The 25,243-nt window shown below is 43.1% G+C and overlaps 1 protein-coding gene across 1 annotated transcript; it reads right to left on the bottom strand.

The window, feature by feature from the left end:
* Window positions 1-24,330, bottom strand: HMGCS2 (3-hydroxy-3-methylglutaryl-CoA synthase 2). Its single transcript, XM_004002390.5, has 10 exons — window positions 24,177-24,330; window positions 17,880-18,334; window positions 14,318-14,443; window positions 13,567-13,731; window positions 11,669-11,834; window positions 9,058-9,228; window positions 7,744-7,850; window positions 7,015-7,140; window positions 5,652-5,763; window positions 1-443 (listed from the first exon to the last, which is right to left on the bottom strand). The coding sequence occupies exons 1-9, from the start codon at window positions 24,278-24,280 to the stop codon at window positions 5,657-5,659; spliced, it is 1,527 nt and encodes a 508-aa protein (XP_004002439.2). The 5' UTR covers window positions 24,281-24,330; the 3' UTR covers window positions 1-443; window positions 5,652-5,656.
* Between the last annotated feature and the right edge of the window lie 913 nt (window positions 24,331-25,243).

Genomic DNA, 25,243 nt, shown 5'->3' on the forward strand with positions numbered 1-25,243 from the left:
TCTGCTTCTTTGCTTTTTAATGGTTATTTTAGCTTAGTACCAAACATGGAATTTAGAAATTCACAGAAAACCCTAAGAAACAAAGACATAACAGCATGGAAATGTGATAATGACAACAATGACAAAGCTACAACAAACGAGAGGCGAGTCATCTGGATCTGGAAGGAGACAAGGGACCCGCCACACTTTCCGTCTGTGATTCAAGGCTGAGTCTCTCCTCCGTCCCGCCACCTCTTCAGAGAGGGCTCTGCAAGCCCATGACAGTGACTGCAGCAGGGAAAGGCAGATGGACCCATTCGGGAGGGCCCCTCATTCTATGGGGCCAGTGCTTACAAGGCTGCTGCGTCCAGTGCAATCTATTTACCAGCTAAGAGTGGGGGCTTTATACAGTTGAAAGAGGGCAGCCGTTCTGTAGCACTTTTCCCAGGAAACTCTCCACAAATCTGTAAAGTTTAAAGAAACAAAGGAAGGACATCAATCGCGAGTCTCACCCTGGGCAATCCCATTCCCACGTCTGCTCCTTGCCCAAGGCGGGCTCTCCTGAACTGCATCCCTAGTTTGGGTGTTCCACCGCCCCTTGAGGAATGGAGTATTTCCTGCCGCATCAATAAGCCAGGATGTCACAGTCATCAGCGATTCCAGCCTTCCAGGGCACTCAAGAAGAAGAATACCTGGCAGACATCAGGGGAAGACGCTGCCTACAGGGAGCACTGAGGAACTCAGGATTTGAAAACACAGGATACGGGCCCCAGATAACTGAGATGCATATGAAAGCAGTGATTTCAGTAAGCCCTGACTCTTGCATCTTCCCATACACAGAAACAATAGAATGGGAAAGACTAGAGATCTCTTCAAAATAATTAGAGATACCAAGGGAACATTTCATGCAAAGATGGGCTCGATAAAGGACAGAAATGGTATGGACCTAACAGAAGCAGAAGATATTAAAAAAAGGTGGCAAGAATACACAGAGGAACTATACAAAAAAGATCTTAATGACCCAGATAATCACAATGGTGTGATCACTCACCTAGAGCCAGACATCCTGGAGTCCGAAGTCAAATGGGCCTTAGGAAGCATCACTACAAACAAAGCTAGTGGAGGTGATGGAATTCCAGTTGAGCTATTTCAAATCCTAAAAGATGATGCTGTGAAAGTGCAGCACTCAATATGCCAGCAAATTTGGAAAACTCAGCAGTGGCCACAGGACTGGAAAAGGTCAGTTTCAACCTGATCCCAAAGAAAGGCAATGCCAAAGAATGTTCAAACTACCACACAATTGCCCTCATCTCACACACTAGCAAAGTAATGCTCAAAATTCTCCAAGCAAGGCTTCAACAGTATGTGAACCAAGAACTTCTAGATGTTGAAGCTGAATTTAGAAAAGGCAGAGGAACCAGAGATCAAATAGCCAACATCCATTGGATCATAGAAAAGCATGAGAATTCCAGGAAAACATCTACGTCTGCTTCATTGACTACACTAAAGCCTTTTACTGTGTGGATCACAACAAACTGTGGGAAATTCTTAAAGAGATGGGAATACCAGACCACTTTACCTGACTCCTGAGAAACCTGTATCCAGGTCAAGAAGCCACAGTTAGAACTGAACATGGAACAACAGACTGGTTCCAAATAGGGAAAGGAGTATGTCAAGGTTGTATATTGTCACTCTGCTTATTTAACTTATATGTTGGGTACATCATGCAAAATACCAGGCTGGATGAAGCACAAGCTGGAATCAAGATTGCCAGGAGAAATATCTGAAGGGTTTATAGGGTAGCAGAGATGTGCCTGCAAATGGGCCTCTCTGCTAGGGCTGGACGTCCTTGCAAACGAGGCGTTCTGCCAAAGAGTCTGAACACAGCCTTGAGTTTAATGGTCCCTTGCAAATGAGGGAGCATTCCCTTCTTGTGATAAAGAAGGAATAGAGGGCTTTGTACAGACTCTGCAGTAGACTAGAATTTTACTCCCCTTTGCTATACGATAACATGTATGCACCTGTGCTGTGCTGAAAAGGCTTATTCATGCAGTCTGGAATTCTGCCTAGGGGGCTTTTATAATAAACGGCAATTAGGTTTTTGCCCAGTTCTGTTCCTCCGGCCGCAGTGTGCGTGTCGTCTGTCTTTTGTGTGTGTCTTGTTCTGTGTCATTTCACTCGTAATCTCCAACAATATCAGTAACCTCAGATATGCAGATGACACCACCTTTATGGCAGAAAGTGAAGAGGAACTAATGAGCCTCGTGATGGAAGTGAAAGAGGAGAGTGAAAAAGTTGGCTTAAACTCGACATTCAAAACACAAAGATTATGGCATCTGGTCCCATCACTTCATGGGAAATAGATGGGGAAACAATGGAAACAACAAGAGACTTTATTTTTAGGGGCTCCAAAATCACTGTAGATGGTGACTGCAGCCATGAAATTAAAAGACACTTGCTCCTTGGAAGAAAAGCTATGACCGACCTAGACAGCATATTAAAAAGTAGAGACGTTACTTTGCTAACAAAGGTCAGCATCATCAAAACTATGGTTTTCCCAGTAGTCATGTATGGATGTGAGAGTTGGACCATAAAGAAGGCTGAGCACCAAAGGATTGATGCTTTTGAACTATGGTGTTGGAAAAGACTCTTGAGAGTCCCTTGGACTGCAAGGAGATCAAACCAGTCAATCCTAAAGGAAATCAGTCCTGAATATTCATTGGAAGGACTGATGCTGAAGCTCCAATACTTTGGCCACCCGATGCAAAGAGCTGACTCATTAGAAAAGACCCTGATTCTGGGAAAGACTGAAAGCAGGAGGAGAAGGGGACGACAGAGGATGAGCTGGTTGGATGGCATCACTGACACAATGGACATGAATTTGAGCAAGCTCCGGGAGATGGTAAAGGACAGGGATGCCTGGCGTGCTGCAGTCCATGGGGTCGCAAAAGAGTAGGACACTCCTGAGCCACTGAACAGCAACAACAACAATGCACATAAAAGTGCTAAATTCCTTAACTTGGGGTATTTGGTTTCTTTCAACAATAGTCTCTTGATGTTCCAGCTATTGCCCTTTGTTTTAAAACACATCTACATAATCTGGCTACATCTCTCACCTCGTCAGAGCAGTTCCCTCAGGTTTACTTGAGATGCTGTCTCCTTGACTTGAAGTCCCCCAAATTCCCGCTGGATAAAACGTTAACTCTCAACTTTTAGGTTGTAGCTATTTTTTAAGTCAACACCCTCTAGCAACAAACCTAGATACCTGAGTGCCCTGAGCCCAATGCCCCAGGAGCCAAGGTTGTGAGATAGGCAGGGTCCCCGCGACATGTCCTGTCTGTGAAGGGAGAGCAGACTGGGCGGTGCAGAGCCAGAGCTCCACAGAGCATCATGCTGACATAAAATCTTTGTTTCAGCTAACATCTCATGGTGTAGGCTCATTGCTCCTGTGAGACGAGGATGAGCCCCAGCTACAATGCTGCCTAACCTTGTGGGCTGGGCTTCCCTGATAGCTCAGTTGGTGAAGAATTCGCCTGCAATGCAGGAGACCCCGGTTCGATCCCTGGGTTGGGAAGACCCACTGGAGAAGGGATAAGCTACCCACTCCAGTATTCTTGGGCTTCCCTTGTGGCTCAGCTGGTAAAGAATCTTCCTGCAATGCAGGAGATCTGGGTTGGGAAGATCCCCTGGAAAAGGGAAAGGCTACCCACTCCAGTATTTTGGCCTGGACAATTCCATGGACTGTATAGTCCATGAGGTCGCAAAAGAGTCAGACACGACTGAGCGACTTTCACAAGTTTGTGGACCAGGAGACAGAGGGAACCTGATGTGGAAACTCTCCTTTGAAAACTCCCTTGAAAACTCTCTCTCTTCCTCCCCTCTCTGTTTTTGTTGACTGAGCTAGCTTGATACAGTTAAAGACTCACTCTTTGCCACTGACTTGCCCTCAAGAATCATATTACAAACATACAACAGAGAAGCAAACAGTTGACTCCCAGCTAGGGCCAAAGTCTGAAGAGTCTGCTTGTGGAGCCTGCTGCCTGGCCTGTCGGCCCCCTTGCCCACCCTGCCTTACCTGTAACATCTCAGGCCATACTTCAACTGCCCCATAGGGGCTGGAATGCTGGCAGTGGTTGGTAGTGAACAGAGGACACGCCTTACCTGCAGTTTCCCTTTTTCATCTGGGTATCTCATTTACTTGGGACTTCCTTCTCTTTCCCTGCTCCCTACCCTGACCTTGGCAAGCCTTTTTAGTCTTCCCCCTTCATATCCTTAAGTAGGGGGAAAAATTTAAAAAACAGAAAAACATTTGGCACAAAAGAAATTGCTTCTTGCTCTTCCATTCTGCTTATCTTACCAATTTGGAAGATAAACTGAAGGCAGATTCCTGGGTAGGTGAACTACAGGATTCTAATTCCCACTCTTTGATTTTCCTTCAAAATAAAGAATTCTCTTAGTTCTCTTCCTGACTCAATCCTCCTCCATCAAACTCTTCTCTCCTCACACTGCTCCCCACTTTCTCCCCAAATCGCACGAAGCAGGGATTGCTCACAGCCTCTTAGCCTAAGGCTCTCTCCAGCTGGCTCTCCCAGAATCCCCAACACCTGTTACCTTAAGAGCCTGTCTCCAACAGTGTGTGCCTTCTCTGATGCTATTCACCTTTGTTACTGACTTGCCTCTTTGGAGTACTGAGTTCCGCAGTTTCAGGTTCACATCCCGCTTCCCTTTACAGATGCTAATTTTGTTTCTATCAAACTTCTAATTCTATCAACCTCCTTATCAGGAGGAGATCAGATGACAAACAAGTTGACTCTTTTTTCAGATTCAAGATTTAAGGGCGTGCCCCTCCCCCAGCATTTGCCTTTTGTAGGCAAAGAGCCCCAAGAGTTGTAGTTGGTCATCATGGTGCAAACTCCCCACCTCTGGTCATTTTGAAAGCTACTAAGTGGAATGTTGCCTGTCATATGGGTAAACAAAGGATGTCAGTGTCCGAGACTGCAGCCCTCTGATGTGAGCCCTGAGGAAACTTGTGGAATCTTGTGATATCTAGCCCTAGATAGCTGAGGTGTATATCAAAGGAATGATTTCAGTGAGCCCATACTTTTGCATCTTCCCACATGCTGAAAAGCCAGAAAAGTCGGAAAAGTGCTAAGTTCCTTAACTTGGGATATCTGGTTTCCTTCAATTAGCAATAATCTTTTGAAGTTCAGACTACCTACCTTTCATTACTATATAACCTGGCGCCCCCTCTCATTTCCTCTGAGCGGCTCTCTCAGTTACTTGAGATGCTGACTCCCCGACTTGAGGTCTTACAAATTCCCACCAAATAAAACGTAACTCTCAACATTTAGATTGTGAATATTTAAAAAAAAAACTCTCTGGCCTTTTACGCTGTCAGAATTCCATCTGTTATATAACACAGGGGGCTCAGCTGGGTGCTCTGTGATGACCTAGATGGGTGGAATTGGGGTGGTGGGTGGGAGGGAGGTCTAAGAGGGAGGGGATATATGTATACTTAGAGCTGATTCACTTTGTTGTATAGCAGAGACGAGCACAACGTTGTAAAGCAATTACACTCCCGATAAAAATATAAAAGAAGTGAAACAGAAAGAATTGCATCTGTGGCCCAGAAGAAAAACTTTAAGCCACTAACACTCGAAAATTTCACTCACCACCTTTAGACGGGGCGCCGGGCGTACTTTCGGCGATATAGCTCATCCACTCGCTCCAGGTACCAAGTGCCTGGGAAAAGGCTGTTCTTATCACCAGGTGGTGAGAAATTCACTATGGAACAAGAAGGGAGGCAGTATTCACAAAGGGCTCTATGGGGCTGAGGAAGAGAAAATGGTAACAGGGGCATCCAGAGCTTCATGTGGAGCTCTCCTGGCTGTGCTGCAAGGGGTAGTGAGGTCGCTTGTCTACACCCAGCAGAGCTCTGGGCTAGCAGAAGAACCAGAAGCAGCTGCCTTGTGGCTAGTACCTAAGACTTGTTGACTAGAAATTTTATTATAAGATATGCTGCTTTCCTACAGTAAACAGGCCCTTCCTCCACTGAAATCTTCATCGTGTCCTTCTACCGAAGGTACCGAGCTTGAGGGGTACCTCAGAGCATCCTGTATTCTAATAGACACTTCCTTCCTAGCCCCAAGTTTTCCAATTCTGATTCTCTGTAGTATTTCAAAGGTTTGTCCATTAACATTCATCTCAGAGGCCTTATTTTTAATTGTTTTCTTTTTTGGTCTAACATGTCCCCGGGTCCAGATAAAAACTGACTAATTACTAAGTTTAGGGTTTTTTTGGGGAACATTCTCAGTTGCATAACTTCAGTCTTCTTTTCAGTGCAAATCATGGGTCCCACGTTTTGCTTGAAAAAATATGGTTACCCTGGTTTTAAAATCACCGTTTGGTTTCTCCAGTCTTAAATTTAGCTTTGGTTTACTTTTCCTTTGTTGCTTTTTGGGGGCAGTTTTTTGTTTTATATTTGATAAGGAAAGGGGGCAATTGGAAGGAAATCATAGTATTTGCCGATAACATCATTCATTAATTAATTCATTAATCTCTGGCAATCCTGCGAAGTTGGTATGGTTTTAGAAAGGAAGCAACTCAGAAAAGTTCAATAATTTTCTCAAAAATAGAGGGCAAGTGTCACAGGTCAGTTTAGACTTGGATTTCTGGCTCCAAAGTCTGGGCATTTTCAACCATTGCTTAGATACCATCAATATTTTCAAAGACCATACATCTGGCTTCCATGGGACTTCATTGTCCAGTATGTATCCTGTTTTGGGTGGCTATCTATATTTTGTACTGGGAAGCCACATGCTGCCTCCTACCTCTTCCCAACTCTGCCTTCTGCTTCCCAACTCAGTTTGTCCCCCTTTGCACCAAACAACCCTTTTTCCCAATCATATATCACAGAAATCAGTACTCTCACTTGCTATATTCTAGACTTCTGATGAATTCCTGCCACTCAGCTACTGGCATAGAAGCTGAGAAAAATTGCCTTCTCCTCCTCTCTTTCCACCTTTTTTTCCTTACTCTTGTGGTAGTATTGTTCTCTTTGGTTCATTATTTCTGTGAACTCCTCAGGAGACACACGCTTCCGGGAGGCAAGACGTTTCTGCAGGTCTGATGTACTGGATACCAGCTTCTCCAGCGGGGAGCCTGGGAAGCAAAAGCAAGACCCGTAAACTTTCATCGTTGTCATAACTGCTACCAAGCACAAGTCTAGTATAGGGTCAGCTCTGTGGGAGCTGCTGCTCCAAGGAAAAGTGCTCAGTGTATGGCTTAGAATGTCAAGGAATGATCAAGATCATCAAAAACAGCATTAGCAAAACTAAGGCAGACCTTCATTTCGTCAAGGTGTATCCCATTTAGTGCTTTGATGTACGCCCTTGATTACATCCATCATAAAATAATCAGCACATTTTTACTGGATATCTCAAACCCATCAACTTCTCTTTAATCAGTTGTAATCCAACCATGACTACCTCTTGCCTAGACTATTTGTTGAAACAAACTAATTGGTTTCCCCATATTCACCTTTGTTCCTCAACAATCTAGTCTCTAATCAGTAGCCAGGGAAGTACTTCGAATATGTAAAATAGACAAGCTTATTCCATTGCTTAAATCCCTTCAGGGCTTTCCTTTGTTCTTAGTCACAGCATAATTCTGTCAGGATGGGAGCTTTAGTAGTGGTGAAGCAGAAAATGGTTTCTTTTCCCAGATGGAACTGGCCAGAGTGCCTGAACAAAAGACTGGACTCACCCGGAGAAGCATCCTGGGACACCCGGAAAGAAAAGAAACTTGCTGCCAAACCAGAGCCATAAGAGAAGGCACCGATCCTGGAGCCAGCCAAGTCTTGGGCAGAGTGACTACAAGGAGAGGAATCAAACCCAGAAAAACAGATCAGCGTTATATTCTGCTCTGCAAATAAACTGCCGATCTAGTCAACCTCTTGCAACTAGAAACGGGCTCTGGGCACTCTACACAAAGAGGGAGTTTTGGAAGATCCTGGGAGTAGGCCCCAAAGGAAGAAAACTTGCCAAGAGGAGAACACCTAAAACCCAAGATATCACAGTGAGCACAACAGAATTTCTGGGATTTAAAAGGAACTTCTCCCTACCCATGAAGACAAGACGAATTCAGTGAACTCTGAGGTTACCTCCAAGTCGGGGTCAGACCATTGGATTCACCTCAGGGCTTCCATGTTGACTGGCAATGCTTCAGCAGTTGTAAATTTTTAAATTGTCTCCTTGTTAGTAATAATCTGAACAAGTCCAACCATACATGTATATATTTTTTCTTATGTTATATACATGTCCTATAAGTATTTTCTGATAAACTCTACAAAACTGAATATCTATTTAAAAACTAACACTGGGGCACCTGCTGAGCTTTTACTGTTTTAACTGCTTTTGACATTTAACATTCATCAAAATTTTAGGTGGTAGGTATTGTTATTATACAAATTTTATAGTTGGGAAAAATGAGGACTATAATAGTCATTTTTCCAAGGTCAAAGTTAGTAAGTGGTAAAGAGATTTGAACATAAATTGTGGGTTCGAAAACTATAATGCTTTACAGACATTTTAAATGGATGAGATAAAAATATGCATAAAAATTCCCCTATTTTCTTGATGTATCCAAACAGATCTTGCACATCTGCTGGCATGATACATGCATTTCAGTTTCAAAAAAGTGTTAGTCATGTCCGACTCTTTGCAAACCCAAGGACTCTAGCCTCCCAGGCTGCTCTGTCCATGGAGTTCTCCAGGCAAAGATATTGGAGTGAGTAGACATCCTCTTCTCCAGGGGAATCTTTCTTCCCTCCCCAAAGATCACACCTGGGTCTCCTGCATTGCAGGCAGATTCTTTACCATCTGAGCCACCGGGGAACCACTGTTTAATACTGATGGTCAGTCTACCTACACATACACCTTTGAAATACATTTCTTTCATTTTCCTTCCTTCCTTCTTTCCTTTTTGAAAAAATTCTGTACGAGTAAAGGAGTGAAACTTGGTTGACCCTTCAGACCAGAGGCCAGAGTAAGAGGAGGTAGGGACAGGTGCAGTACTCACTGGGCCAGAAGTGAAGCCAGGCATCCATATAGGGATGAGGTGTACATATTCCCATTGTATGTGGAGAGGTAGAGGGAGTTCTTGGTTTTCTTATTGAACATGTTCAGGGAGGCTTTTAGAAATGCTTTATCTACCTCCTTATTGGTGTAGGTGTCTTCCAGCTTTAGTCCCCTGCGAGGCAGCCAAAGAAATAGGTCATACGAGAAGACACATGAAGGAGGAAGGCAGCAAGCAGAAAGTATAACAGCTACTGGAGAGAAGACTTTGGAACACATGTTTTTATTATAGAATATTCGGAAATACAGAAAATACAGAGGAAGTGTCACTAACAGTCTTGCCGCTCAGAGAGAGAGCATCAGTCATAGTTTTCTTATGGAATCCATTCCAACTTTTATAGTCTATTGAAAAATAAAACCATGCTATACATTCTGTTTAGCATGCTTTCCTAACTAATTTTCTCTATAACATGAAATCATCTCCTTTAGCATTATTTTTAAAGACTGCAAAATAGACCATGATAGGATGTACCCCTCTTTAACCAAACTCCCCATTTCTATCCTCATTAGCTGAAGCCGTGAATAGCTACATGCTATTTTTTTTTCATGAAACAAACATTTTTTTCCCATTAAAACCTTTTTTAATACAATTTTTTAAAGTTATTGTCCATTTACAGTTATTACAAAATGTTGGCTATATTCCCCATGTTGTACAATACTTCCTTGTAGCCTATTTTATACCACTGTGTATCTATTGGAGTGTACCACTGATGTCTGTCTGTGCTCAGGCACTCAGTCGTGTCCGACTCTTTGTGATCCCATGGACTGTCGCCCACCAGGCTCCTCTGTCCATGGGGATTCTCCAGGCAAGAACACTGGACTGGGTTGCCATGCCTTCCTCCAGGGGATCTTCCTGACCCAGGGATGGAACCTGCATCTCTGGTGTCTCCTTCATTTCAGGCAGATTCTTACTGCTGAACCACCAGGAAAGCCTGATATCTAGCTAATGGAGTAGTAATCCACTGTATATCTAAACCACATCTTCTTCAATCGTTCATCTATTGATGGACACAGGTTGCTTCCACATCTTGGCAATTGTCAATAATACTGATCCGAACATCAGAGTGCAGGTATCTTTTCAAAAAAATTTTTTTGCAATATATACCCAGGAGTGAAATTGCTGGGTCATGTGGTAGGTGGTTTTTTTTTTTTTTTTTTTTTTTTGAGAAATAACTACATGTTCTTTTAAAAAGGTGAAATTACTGAGCCAAAGTTATAAACATCTTTAAGGCTTTTGATTTGTGTTTCCCTATTACTCCCCCAAATCCATCCACTATTGCTCATTTTCTCATAGCCTTAAGTCTGGGTATTCAAATTTTTTAAAGGCTATGTATAGAAAACATAGGGCTTCCGTCCTAGCTCAGTTGGTAAAGAATCTGCCTGAAATGCAGGAGACCCAGGTTCAATCCCTGGGTTGGAAAGATCCCCTGGAGAAGGAAATGGCAACCCACCCCAGTATTCTTGCCTGGAGAATCCCCAGAGACAGAGGTGCCTGGTGGGCTACAGTCCATGGGGTTGCAAAAAGTCAGACACACTGAGTGACTAAGAACGCACATAAAGAAAACATTGTTTATATGCATTACTAATGGGCATGCACATTTAAAAATATGCATATGTGCATTTCTTCCCTGAGGAAATTTCTTGTCCATATCTTCCATTTAATGGGTTTATCTTATTACTGATGAAACTTTCATATGCTAAAAATATTAGCCTATTATTTTTGGTATAGGTTAAAATTTTTTCCATGGGGCAAGTCTTAGAAGTAGTGTTTGTACTAACTTTGCTGTTTTGGTTGGTTAATAGCAGGGTTAGCAGTAGTAGCTAGAAATGGGGACAGATGTTGGTAGAATACTCTAAAACTTGAAATGAGAAGATACCAAGAAGAAAGGGAAAGATTCCCTTCCCAGTGAGATCTCTTTGTGTTGAAGTTTCTTTATTTCTAAATGCCTTGGAGTATTGCATCAATAAACAGCATTCTCCCTGCTTTATTGAAATCCAAGGAGGGGGAGTATGCTGGACTATCCCTTTTTCATAGATAAGGGGGAGGAGGCAACAAGTTAGACATTCTTTAAGGCAATGGCAAGTGAGAAAGACCAGACCTTCCCCAAGTGGCTATCCTGCAGAGTGATTATTTGTTTCTAGGTGTTTCTGTACAGACTGTGAGATCCTTTAGGCGGGGAGCATGAAGTCACACCCACTTTTATGTCCCTAGAGTTTCATATGATGCCTGACACACAGTTGATATTCATAACATGTTTATTGCCTGAATGATTTTGGCACACTCCCTTTCCCTTTTTCTTATTCTCTGAATCTTCTTGAAGTCACCTGATTGACAGGTGCCAGCAGGGTCCCTCTGCTCCCTGAGATACAAGGTGAGGTCCTTACATAGACAGTAACCCAGTAACCCACACGAGGACTTGATGTTATTTCTACTGTGTTAGAGGACTGTTGTTTTTACCTCACAGGAGTGGCTAGTCGTCCAGATTCAAGGCATGAGGAAGCCCCTGCATTCTCACCCCTCATGAGCCTCTAGGCTCCTCCTGAACAGGACTCACCTGAAGGCCTCCAACCCCTTGTAGACGCCAGTCTGTGTGTCACCACTGGCCAACAGGAAGTCATTGAACATCAGGCGGGCCAGGGATTTCTGGACCAACTTGCAGAAAGGCGTGTGAAAAATCATATACTGCACATCATCGAGAGTGAAAGGCCGATCGATGCCAGCTGGAAGAAGAAGCATGAAAGCAAGGATGCAGTGTGTTCTAAGGACTCCTGGAGAACGAGCTCCTACCTACAGTGAACACACAGTTTGTTCATTTTACAAGCATTTTATCAAGCACTTTCCCAGGTGGTGCTAGTGCTAAAGAACCTGCTGCTAACATGGAGATGTAAGAGATGTGGGTTCGATCCCTGGGTCGGGAAGATCTCCTGGAGGAGGACACAGCAACCCCCACCAGTATTCTTGCCTGGAGAATCCCCAGGGACAGAGGAGCCTGGCAGGCTACAGTCCATAGGGTTGCAAAGATTCGGACAGGACTGAAGTGACTTTGCATGCACACTACTCGTAAAAAAGGAAAAGAAATCAATGTTTTCTTCCTTTCTGCCAGTGCCAACTTCCATGACAGATAATTCCTCAAATCAACCTCATATCGTATTATTTTCTCTATTTTCCAGAGGAGAAAACAGGGTCTCCAAAATACGAAGCTAAGTTACATGTCCGAGGTCACTCAGCTTGAAAACAGCTGATTTTGGCTTTAGGTTCCAGAGTCTCTGACTCTACACTCCAGACCCTCTTTCACTCCAAAGAGAAGACCAGTGCACCCTCTCCCCTTAGAAAGTTTACAGTTTGGTGCTGAGATTCAAAGCAGCGTTGATCAAATTCGATATGAGAATGAGGGGTACAATTAAAATGTCATGAGTTCAGAGGGTGCCAGAGCAATTGTTGTGGTTTAATTGCTAAGTCGTGCCCAACTCTTTGGGACCCCATGGACTGTAGCCCGCCAGGCTCCTCTGTCCATGGGATTTCCCAGGCCAGAATACTGGAGTGGGTTGCCATTTCCTTTTCCAGGGAATCTTCCCTACCCATGGGTTAAGTCTCCTGCATTGCAGATGGACTCTTTACCATCTGAGCTACCAATTAGCCAGTCGCAATTTTACAATGGGTGGGCAGAGGCTGAGAGGTCTAAGTTGACTCCTTTCTCATGGGGGCAAACTGCATTCCCACCAGCACAGTGGAAAGAGCCAAGATGCTTTAGGCCACCCCTAGAGCATCTGTGCTCTGACGCTTCAGCACATGCCTTTTCCCACGCTGAAACCTGCATTTTTCAGACATCCAGCTAGGCACAGCCAAACAGGTAAGAACACTTTTTATTTTTATTTTTTTAAGGTAAGTAAGTTTCTCTGTATTTTTAAAATAAGATTTGTTTCTTATCTGATTATGAAATCGGCACATATTTTTTAGCAGAAAACTTCAGAAACTAAAGGTGAAAATAAAATTAACTTGCAAAGCTACCATGCAGAGAAAGAAAATTACTGATAACACTTAAGTATATTGAAAATATAGGTAAGAATTTTCAACATCAATCAGACTTTAAAAGGTGGCAAACTATAAACTGAGTCAAATCACTGCTGACTTCAACAGAAATGAATCCTAGCACCCACAAGACATGGTCATTCTGACTCACACACTACCTCCCCAGGTGGCTGACACCTACAGGCTTCAGCTGTGGCTTAGGGTTGTTTACTTTCTTTCAAGTTAAAGGCAATTTCATACTTGACTTTGGATGACTTCCAAAGGGAGTTCAGCCTAGACCCGGGAAAGCATGTAAGAAGAAGACGTGAAATAATTCTCTTGAGATCATTTGCAGAGGAGAAAAGAGTCCTTGTGTTAAGAGTTTGGGACACACTCTCAGCCTCATGTAAGTAGTCTGTGACTTGGGCCCTCTGAGCCCCATACCTTGCTTCCACTGTTTCTCGATCTTTTGACGGTAAAATGCGTAACATTTGTCCAGGGCCCGTAAGTAGCACTGGATGGAGAGCTTCCCATCCACCAGTGGGTACTCTGAAGTCACATCTGGTTTGTAGAAGTCGTACACGTTCTCCATGTGGGTTCCTCTAAGCCCTGGTGAGGCACACAGAGGGATTCAGAAACTGCACAGTGCAGCCCATATTGAGCAGAGAGGGTGGGAAATCCATGTACAAGCAGCACCCTTGTCTTTATGTTCATGCCCAAGCCCAAGGCCCACTGACTATCCCTCAGGTGTTCAAAGGGAGTTAATTAGATGAATACCTTTTTATAAGTGAGATGTATATTTCTATTTCCACACCTATATGGGCTTAAAGAAATCTGGAACAGACTCCAAAAGTCTCAAAGGAAAGCTCTTACTTTATATCCAATTATTTTCTTTCATTTTCAGTGGTCACTTTAGCTCCCAAAGGGTCCTTGTCAGCAGCACAAATGCCATTTGATCCAAACACCATTATCCTGATGTGTGATGGTATAGATGAAGCCACCTTGCTGATCCTTTTCTTGCCTTTCTCCCTGCCCTCTGCTCCCCAGTGTAGTCTTTTGAAGGCAAGCACTTTCATCCTCAAGTCCATACTTCGGCCCTGAATGTTCCAGTTGGGAATTAAGAGCTAAGAGCTAAGCATTTGGCCATGCCATGCAGTCCCCTGGTACCGTGTTTACTGCACAGTGTACTACAAACCTCTCTCGAGGACCAGAGGGGCCTCGGGCCCAACCAGCATTGCCACAGCTCCAGCCCCGCCTGTGGGGCGAGCGTTACCACTGGGGTAGACGGCGATGTCCCCACAGACCACCAGTGCGTAGCGACCTGTAAAGAGAAAAGAAATAATTATTATTACTGCCAAATCTCCAGTAGAGTGAAAGCCTCCTCTATGCCAGGCACAATTTTAGGTCCTGGCAATAGATCACTGAACCAAAATAAAAATTCCTGCCCCTGTGGAACTTATACTCTAGTGAAGTGTAAATGACATTGCATCGGAAATGCAACGTCAAAACTCAGTGTTCTCTGACTCAGGCTGTAAAAATTCCTCATGTATTCAACAAAAAATTCATAAATCAGCACTTTTGAAAATAATTTAGGTTTGTACTCTTTGTAGTGCTATAGTGGAAATTCTTTCCAAATCACAGAAGGCCAAAGGATGGGAAGGAAACTAATATTTGAAATCCTAGACACCAGTTATCCTCAAACAATCCTTTAAACAATCCATTGAGTCAGGTAATGTCCACATTTGTAGAGGACATTGCCTTGCAGAGAGTTCAGGTAATTTGTCTAAGGTCACCCATTTAGTGAAAATGGAATTTTGTATTCAAACTCAGTTCTGACTGGATCCCAAACAAGGCACTTTGAAAAATCTAGTACCACTTTCTTTGTGAGAAGAATTAATGTTCAGTAACCACATTTAATGTAGATGATCTATGAAATTACTTCTGTAATAGGCAGATGATTATTCAATAAATAACCGTTGTCCTGAATATTATTTGTTACTTCCTCATCTAGTACAGCTTGCTCCTAAACGTGGGTATGTGGAAAAGACACGGCAGTACTTTTAGTATTCTACCTAACCTGTCAGAAACAGTTATCTCCTCTTTATAGACAAAGGAATTGGGGCCCAGAGAACTGAAGTCACTTGCCTAAAGTCACACAGCTAACAGGATTTAGTCAGAATCCCAACCCAAATTCACCAAAACCCAACAATTTTCTGTTAAGACTGTTTAACCACGCCAACAAAACAGCATTTTTTCTCCCCAATTTTATATATATGAATATAAAAATAATATATAAAAGTATAAGATAAATATATAACAAATAAACATAATCTATATAAGCAAAATTTATATGTTATATAAAATTTGGAAACTATAAAAGAGTATTTATTAATATAAGCCATTAAGGAAGAGATCAGTAAATTTGATTACCTAAAAATGAAAACTTTCTATCAGAAATACAAAAGACAAACTGAGGATGTATTTATAATACTTACAGCCAACAAAAAATTATTTTCCTTCATAGCTAAATGTCTCATCGGAAAGGTATATAATAGGAAAATGGCCAATAAACATCATAAAAATATCAAAATTCTCTTATAACAAGGGAAAATCAATGATACTACAATTTACTTATTAAGCTAACAAAGATTAGAAAGTTTGAAGTTAGAAAGTACATTCCAACAATATGTTAGTACAATTTGAAGAGCAATTTGGCGCATTCTATCAAACTTTTTAATTAAATGATCCTGCAGTTCCACTTCTAGGAATTTATTCTTACAACATATAGCTATGAGCATGCAAAGCTACTGCCTTAAATATTAACACTTTTTATAATAATTGCAAAAAATATACAACAATCTAAATATCCATCTATATGGGACTAAGGTTTGGTATACCCATCAATAGAATTTATAATGTCTTTTAAAAGAATGAGGTAGACCTTATGTGTATCTAGAGATATCTATAGACTAACCTCTAAGACATAGTAAAGATGAGGAATAATGTGTGCAATGTTAAAAAATGAATAGATAAGTATACACTTACAGGTACATACATAGAAAATTTCTGAAAGAATCCATGGAAACTATGAGGATTAAATTCTGGGAATTGGTAATGGGGTGTCAAAGGAAAATTTTTCTTCACTTTGAACACTTTTGTCTATCTGTATATACACACACACACACACACATATACATATACACTGTAGATTTCATTTACCTTCACAATAAAAGGTAAGGAAAAATGAGGTCTCTCAGGCAGTTCAAGCCAGTACCACTCTTTCCTTCCCTCATACCTTGCTGTCTCTTTGGAGTGGTTCAAAACTTCTTGGTGAGCTCCAGAACCACCTCCTTCCTTCGAAAGGTCCCAGGTGGATGGTTGGCCAGTTCAGAAGCAGAAATCACATCTACACTGGCCTTGTCTGGTCTTGGAGGTTGCCATTAGGCTCAAACTTAAATATGCTTTTTGTGAAAGTACAGACTAACAATTCACTTCATAATGTTTGTTTAATATTTTTCCCAACAAGATAACAGATTAAAGAAGGATGCATTTGCAGCCGTCTCCTGTGGAATACCCAACCATTCAGCAGAATCTATTCATTTGAAATGACATGCTTAAAGCTGATAATGCCCCCAAATATAGACTCTGATTCTTCACTAAAGGCTAGTGAGTGTCCCTTTAATTTGTACTAACCAATCTGGTTTGACAGATTGGTGGTGGTGGTAGTACGGGTTGCTGGAGAAATAATGATACAAATACCAAGCAAGAGCACTATAAGGACAGATTTGAGGATGTAGAGTCTGGAACATCACAAATCAATGGAACTGTTAATGGTGAGGCCATGCAGGGCAATCAGAAAAACACTGAATGGGTGTATGGCATTGTACTGCCTTGCTGCACGAACAGAGAAAAACCCTTACACTCTTCTTGGCCTCTATGAGGAATACTGGGTTAGATAATATCTAAGGTCCTCACCAACATCAAGATTTCATAATTAATTTTTAAATTAATGCTTATTATGCTTTCTAAAGTTTTAAGTTCTACTTTCCAACTTAGTAAATGGAGGGCCTTGTCTGTCCAGGAAGTGTTTTTTCACATCTCCATTAATACCATGTTTAATCGTATCAGCCCCAGAAAGCAGGTAGGCAAATAAAAACTCTGAGTCTCACAGAGGTTAAGGGACTTGTCATTAGTTATTGATAAAGCTAGGTTTCTAATTCTCCTAGGAACCATGTGAGGAGAGAGGATAGAAATACCCTGTGTCCTAGTCTATCCTGTGATTCTTTGGGTTTATTTTTACCAGGGTGCTTTCTCCTTAACACCTATACTTGTTTAAATCTGTTAACATCACCAATCTCTTTGTCCCTTAGAGACTTAAGAGAAATCTTAGAGAAACAGGAGCACTGAGTGGGAAATACACTGAATTTGGTTTGGTTTCTTGCTCCCGCCACACATGACATGCAAATTATTAGATTCTCCTTTTTTTTTTCATCCATAAAACAGGTACGACATCCACTTCGTAGTGTGTGATGAGGACTCAGTAAGAAGCTGTGTGGACATGCTCCCTGAATAACTGTATGAAACCATCCAAGTCTGAGGGGTTGCTGTCACTGTGGTCGTTGGACGGTCACAACAGCTGTGTGTGTAATGTGTTCTTTCTTTGGTGGATGAACCTACCCGGGGAATGGAGAAGCGAAACTGAGGCTTCAGCATCTACCCCAGCTCCCTTCTTACATAAGGCCTCTGGCAGCACATACCATCCCAGGAGCTGGATTCCATCCAGTTAGCAGCATTGAAGAGGGAGGCAGTGCCACCGTAGCAGGCATTGGTGGTATCTATGCCTTCAATGTCAGTGTTGCCTGAATCCTGGAAGAGCTCCATGAGCACTGTTTTGACAGCCTTGGACTTATCGATGATGGTCTCAGTGCCCACTTCCAGGCGGCCCACAGAGTCCCAGGGGAGCTGCGTGCGCTCCATCAGCTGTTGCACCACCGTCAGGCACAGGGAGTTGACATCCTCCTGGACTGAGCAGAAGCCCATCTGGGTCTGGCCCAAGCCCACGGTGTACCTCCCTGCCTCCACCTTGTTGAACTTCTCCAGCTCTGTTTGGTCCACATATTGGGCTGGAAAGTAGACCTCCATGGCAAGAATACCCACATCCTTTGGCCAAGTATCTGTTTTGGCCAAGGGGACAGCCGGAACTGTAGAAAAACTGTAACAGAGAAAACAATCAAAATTCCATGAATGGTCTCTAGCTAGTTTCCTTAAAAGACAATACAGCAATCATTTCATTCATTTTAAAAAATATATTTTGAAGATATCAGATACAAATTTAGGATTGTTCTATTTTTTTCAGAATTTAGTATTTTTTATTGTATACAAGCATTTATATTGAATCCATTAAAAATTTTTTTAATGTTAAATTTTCATGACCTGCCTCGACTTCAATTTTTCCTTTTAGCTTATTAAACAAGTCAGTTTAATTATAATTGAAAAGAATACATAAGATTTTGCTAGGTTTGCGGAGGATTCTGGATTATGGCCATATTTGATCTGACTCCAAACTCAATAAAATTATTAATTAGTAAGAAGGGATCCCCAAGGACTTCCTTTTAGAATTGAAAGCCCATGAAGTTCAAATGTACTTTGTAATTGGATATTTCCAAACTAATATTAAATAGCAAATCTTTAATTAGTGTGCATAAAATTAAAATTCACTTACAGAGAATTAAAGTGGAGTTTGAAGTTCTCATAACCCAAACCAATATGAAGCTGAGAAATTCAATTTTTCAGTCTCTTTTCTGTTACAACATATAATGTGCTTTATTTTGCATTGTTATTCCATTTTTATCAGATGAATACAAATTTAGAATTGCTGTATTTTTTTGTTTAATTTACCCTTTTATCCTTGGTAATTGTCCCTTTGGTATTTTTATGGCTAAATACATGTGGAACAAGCAAAGACTGTGGGAATATAGAAGGCTGAGAGGGAAATTCTATTTTTTCTTTTTAATTTTTGGCTGTACCCTGTGGCATGTGGGACCTTAGCACCTGACCAGGAATCAACTCAGGCCCTCTGTCTTGGAAGGCAGAGTCTTAACCACTGAACCTCCAAGGAAGTTCCAAGGGCAATTCTAAATGGAAGCAGAGAAAACGTGGAGAAAAGGTCAGTAAAGAGGGAAGAGATAAATTTTCTTTCCTGGACCCACCACCTCAGATTCCTAATCCCCCTGGAGATCTGGAATTTCTCTTTCTAGCTAGCAGTAAAGAACTCACCAAGCACACCTTCCCTTTGTTCCATATAAAAGTACCTGAAAGCTGGTTACTTTAGAAATACTCTTGATTTTCCAGATGTTGAAAGGAAGGCAAACACTGGTGACTTCTTAGTTTCTCATGTATTAGAAATATTCTGCCTTGGGGCTTCCCTTGTGGCTCAGTGGATAAGAATCCACCTGCCAATGCAGGGAACACGGGTTCAGTCCTTGCTCTGGGAGTATCCTTCCTGCTGCCCAACAACTAAGCCAGTGCACTACAGCTACTGAGCCTGTGCTCTAGAGCCCAGGAATGGAAATTACTGAGCCCGCAGGCTGCGACTACTGAAGCTCCAGTGCCCTAGAGCTTGTGCTCCGCAACAAGAGAAGCCACTGCAATCAGAACCTTGCTTACCACAGCGAAGAACAGACCCCGTTCACCACAACTAAAGAAAGCCTGAGAGCAGTGAAGACCCAGTGCCGCCAACAAATGCATAAATCTTTTTTTTTTTTTTTAAGAAATATTCTGTCCTTTCAGTCCTGAGTGCTGCCAGATTCCTTTGACTTGCATCTGGCTACAGAATTCCTGATGGTGGAAGTGATAAGATGGCTCTGCAGGCTTATCAGTTTAGCTCTATGCCACAGAAATTGTAGTTCAAATGGAATGTATCCATCCATCATCCTTAGGACTCAGGGCTTCTCTCTCTCTCTCTCTCTCTTTTTTTTTTTCAGGGCTTCTCTTAACACCAGTTTTTCTATAACAGAGGTCATTTTGAAGGACTGCTGGGAGGCAAAAAGTGGATCATGTGATCATAAGATAGTGAGTCTAAGTGATAAATGCTTATTGTTATCAGACAAGGGAGGATCCAAGCTTTGTTCTAAGCCCTATTTATTCGGTGCCACTCAAATAAGCGGAGTCTATACTCTCAAATGTTTGTGGAGGAGCTCCCAGTACTCAGAACTAATAGCTAGCCAGATCTCAGTTCAGTGCTTGACTGGATTTTCCCTCATCCTCATCCTCTCTCTGTCTTCTCTAAGCTCACTCCATTTCTCTCCCCAGTGAGAAATCTCAAGCATCAAGGAAAGGTTCCAAGAATAAGTCTCTTGGTAACTTTTGTAACTGTCTTTGTAGGAGATTATTACTTGGAAATAGATTCCAGAGCCTTGAAGAAAAGATATAGATATTTCCAGAAACATAAGCATACAGGAGTTAAGAGTGTCCATCTAATCGTGTACTTTCTCTAAATGATAATACATATATATATATATGCATTAATATACAATATTTGGTGTTCTCTTCCTGATTTAATTCACTTTGTATAACAGACTATAGGTCCATCCACATCTCTACGAATGACCTTATTTCATTCCTTTTAGTTGCTGTGTAGAGACCCTGATGCTGGGAAAGATTGAGGGCAGGAGGAGAAGGGGATGACAGAGAATGAGATGGTTGGATGGCATCACCAACTCAATGAACATGAGGAGACTCTGGGAGTTGGTAATGGACAGGGAGGCCTGGTCTGCTGCAGTTCATGGGGTCGCAAAGAGTTGGACACGACTGAGCGACTGACCTAAATTGAACTGAACTGAACTGAATATTTATAGAGAATGGGCTTGTGGACACAGCGGAGGGTCACAGGAGGGAAGGCTGAGATGAACTGGGAGATTAGGATTGACACATACACTACCATGTGTACAATAGCTAGCTAGTGGGAATGTGCTGTTTAGCACAGGGAGCTCAGCTCTGCACTCTGTGATGACCTAGAGGGGTGGGATGGAGCGGGGTGAGAAAGAGGCTCAAGAGGGAGGGAAGGTATATATGTATACATACAGCTGATTCACTTCATTATACAGCAGAAACTTGCTCGACATTGTAAAGCTATTATACTCCAATAAAAAAGAATACTATAAAGACAGAAACATAGAGAACAAACCAAGGATACCAAGGAGGTATCCTTATGGATACCAAGGAGGAAAGGAGGCATGGGATGAGTTGGGAGACTGGAACTGACACCATTGAAGCTATGTGTAAAATAGATAACTAACGAGAGCCTACTGTAAACCATGGGAAACTCTACTCAGTACTCTGTGGTGACCTAAATGGGAAGGAAATACAAAAAAGAGAGTACACATGTATAGGTATAGCCAATTCACTTTGTTGTACAGCAAAAACTAACACAGCATAACAACTATACTCCAATAAAAACTTTTTAAAAAATAAATTGATTAAAAAGCAAATAATAGCTTTGTTTAGTTTAAAACTGGTTTTGTTCTGGTGTTTCTTGGTTCAAGAACATGCATCAGACTTATATTTCTTTATTCCCTCTCTCCTCTTTTGTGTTTCAAAATTAGTTATTACATGCTAGGCACTGTGCCATGGAGGGCTGTGGTGGGTGGAGGGAATGGGCGAAGAAAGGAGATCAAGGTTCTTGGGAGCCTCCTGAACCAGTGGGAGGAATGAGATAAGCACAGACATACTATGTAACCCAACTGAGAGTCAGAATGTGCTAAAGGTCACCAAAAAACCCACAGGAGTTCAAAGGTAGCAGAGATCTGTGTGTGGGAGTATCAGGAACGGTTTCAAGGAACGGACTAGATTTGAAGTCAACCTTGACGCGTGAATTGAGTTTCTGCGGATGAAAAGTTGGCAGGGGGTCTACAGAGGCAGCGCCATAGCAGGTGGTGATTGAACACGTGAGGATACCTGGAGCAGAGAGCGAAGGGGAGCGGGGGGATAACACATGAGAAAAGCAGGTGGGGAGCCGTGAAGCGGAGGGCACAGTTCTCCCTTAATTTAAAAGGTGGTGAAGCACACGGGGTGGGAGCAGTCCTTCTGGTAGATTTAGAGCCGATGCAGGTTGGGTTAGAGGGAACAGACCCACAGAGAAAAGGAGAGTCATAAGGAGCACTCTTAATACCCATCAGGCCATGGAAAATGGGATGAACTGTGCATACACTGAAAAGGAAATGTGAACCCTGATTCCAAGTGTTTGAACCCAGGACGTCAGAAGTGGGGCAGGCCGGGGGGGTCTGAGGTCTGTCTCCTGGAGGGCAGCCAATGATTGCTTATTGAAACAAGCAAATATACGTCAATCCCTTCCTCACAAATGCAAAACCAGGTTAAATTCTGGGACATTTGGCCTGTATGCACGGGGTGGAGGAGAGCATGGAGGAAGGTGGGGAGTCAGGAAAAAAATAAAAAGGCTAGGGAGTATCACCTCCTACCCAACACATCCACACGCCAGGTTCCCTTGGTACCCGGCGGGGGAAGACCCGGACCAAAGGTGTTTCTCTAAACATTCAGGGAGGGCTTCCCATGTGGAACTAGTGGTATAGAGCCCAGCTGCCAATGCAAGAGATGTAAGAGACATGGGTTCAATCCCTGAGTTGGGAAGATCCCCTGGAGGAGGGCTTGGCAACCTACTGCAGTTTTCTTGCCTGGAGAATCCCATGGACAGAGGAGCCTGGTGTGCTTTAGTTCATAGGGTCATGAACAGCCAGACATGACTGAAGCTACTTAGCATGCACACGCGGGAACTTCCCTTGCGGTCCAGTGGTTAAGAATCTGCCTCCCAATTCAGGGGACACATGTGGTCCAGGAGGATTCCACATGCCATGTAGCAAATAAGCCCGTGTGCCCGTGTGAGCTTATGTGCTGCAACTACTGAAGCCTGTGCACGTACAGCCCGTGCTCCACCAGGAGAGAAGCCACCACAATGAAAAGCCCACTCACCAAAACTGGAGAGTAGACTCCGCTCACCACAACTAGAGAAAGCCCACGGCCAGCAATGAAGACCCAGTGCAGTCCACGAGAAAAAGACCCAGTGCAGCGAAAAATAAATGAATGAAAGTGAAGTCACTCAGTCATGTCTGACTCTTTGTGACCCCGTGCACTGTAGCCTACCAAGCTCCTCTGTCCATGGGATTCTCCAGGCAAGAATACTGGAGTGGGTTGCCATTTCCTTCTCCAGGGGATCTTCCCGACCCAGGGATCAAAGCCGGGTTTTGAACCCGGGTTTCCCGCATTGGAGGCAGACGCTTTAACCTCTGAGCCACCAGGGAAGCCCAAATAAATGAATAAATAAACATTAAAAATCTATCCAGAGAACTCGATGTAGAGATGGGAGGTAAGAAAAGGCTAGTCCTAAAGTACAGTGGATAGTATAGGGACCCTAGGGTGCCAGTGGTTGCTGTGTTACATCAGTACTGGGAGACTGTGAGTACTTGGGCCAAACTGGGAGAATGTTTACCAAGGAAAGGAGTGTGTGTGTGCTTCTGTGCACAAGCACATTGCACACACACAGGCAAACTCTGATCTTTTACACTCATGTTCCCCTTTGTTGAAATCAGAGAGTGGAGAAACACCTTCTTCTCCTCAGTCCATTCTGAATCTGGCTGCAGTGACTTGCAGCAGCTGGTTTTACTAACACTGCAGTTGAAACAGCATCCTGAAGGTCTCAGCAGGGCTTGGGTGAAAGGTGAAAACAGAGCCAGGGAGGAGGATGCCGTGGGCCCTGGCACTGAGATTTCTACTGCTTTGTGCCTCTAGGTGAGTAAAATGCGTTGCTGACATCAGCAGGGGCAGAGGTTTGCTATCCCGGAATTCTGTAAACAGACCTGGGCTGTCTGTTTAGCGATGAGGTAACTGAGACCTTGAGAGGTTAACTTGCTTATCTAAGGCTGTGCCCAAGACTTGTCAACTTTTGACTGGGATTCTAATGAGCCCTCATGCCTCTCTTTTACTGGTTCCTCACCACTTCTCAAAGAGTAACCCGTGCAGTCCTGGGGACCAGTGAGACTCACCTGGGGTGGGCTGCGGGGAGAAGGCGGGCAGGCAGGAGGGAAGCTTCTTGCATCACTCTCTTCACTTGCAACACCCGCCTCACTGGAGTCAACAGCCGCTGCATTTTTGGAGGAATGAGCAGGAAGCCAACAATTCACAGTCCTTGGGGGAGATGCCCAGCGGTGTTGGTTTGGGCTTTATAGATCCCGGAGACTCCTGCCTCCGGAAGCCCTGCCCCTGCTTATCGAGGCTCCGTGGCTTCTAGAACTAGGCAAAAGGTCTCATTTAGAATATGGGCGAGTCAAAGAAAAACATCATCTCTCCAACATGTACATAGCTGCCCTGCTTCTGTGTGTGGGAAAGGGTGGCACTGATCCCTCCTTTTCTTGGGCTCTTGTGGCAGCCTTGTTTATGCTCAGCCACCTCAGGAGGCCATGGTGCTCCTTGTTACACATCTTAGGGTACCCCCACCTGGTCTGCCTTGAACCCTTGTCTGAATTACTCTCACTCGGCAGTCCAGGAAGCTCTAGTTACCTGTTATTACTGTGTTGGCCAAATATTTTGTTCAGGTTTTTCTGTAAGATGTTATAGAAACCCCAAATGGACTTTTTTGGTCAACCAATTTTTAAAAGTAAAAAATTCATTCATTCATTTATTTTTTGGTGGCACTGGGTATTCATTGCTGCTGGTGGGCTTTCTCTAGTTGTGGTGAACAGGGGCTACTCTTTGTTGCGGGGCATGAGCTTCTCATTGCCGTGGCTTCTCTTGTTGCAGATAATGGGCTCTAAAGGTACACAGGCTTCAGTAGTTGCAGCATGCAGGCTCAGTAGTTGCGGCAAGGAGGCTCCAGAGCATGTGGAATTTTCCCAGACCAGGGGTCAAACCCATGTCCCCTGCATTAGCAGGCAGATTCTTATTCTCTGTACCACCAGGGAAGTCCCAACCCAGTATTTTAAACTATTGAAATAAAAAGAAAATCTTTCAAAATCAAAGGGAATGAATCTTTTCATAGAAGCCCTTTAAGTAGTTGAGAACAGGTACTGGCACACAGGCAAAGGGCTATTAGAGAAGATATGGAGCCTGCTCC

This window comes from Ovis aries, chromosome 1 (genome assembly GCF_016772045.2).
Source record: "Ovis aries strain OAR_USU_Benz2616 breed Rambouillet chromosome 1, ARS-UI_Ramb_v3.0, whole genome shotgun sequence".
NCBI lineage: Eukaryota > Metazoa > Chordata > Mammalia > Artiodactyla > Bovidae > Ovis > Ovis aries.

What these genes read in the sequence shown, in the direction of transcription:
- HMGCS2 (XM_004002390.5), bottom strand. Translation starts at nt 24,280, where the DNA reads ATGCAGCGGCTGTTGACTCCAGTGAGGCGGGTGTTGCAAGTGAAGAGA. An exon ending in GGAATCCAGCTCCTGGGATG is followed by an intron (nt 14,444 to 17,879) that starts GTATGTGCTGCC and finishes TTCTCTTTACAG; the next exon opens with GTCGCTACGCACTGGTGGTC. An exon ending in CGAGAAACAGTGGAAGCAAG is followed by an intron (nt 11,835 to 13,566) that starts GTATGGGGCTCA and finishes TTCTTCTTCCAG; the next exon opens with CTGGCATCGATCGGCCTTTC.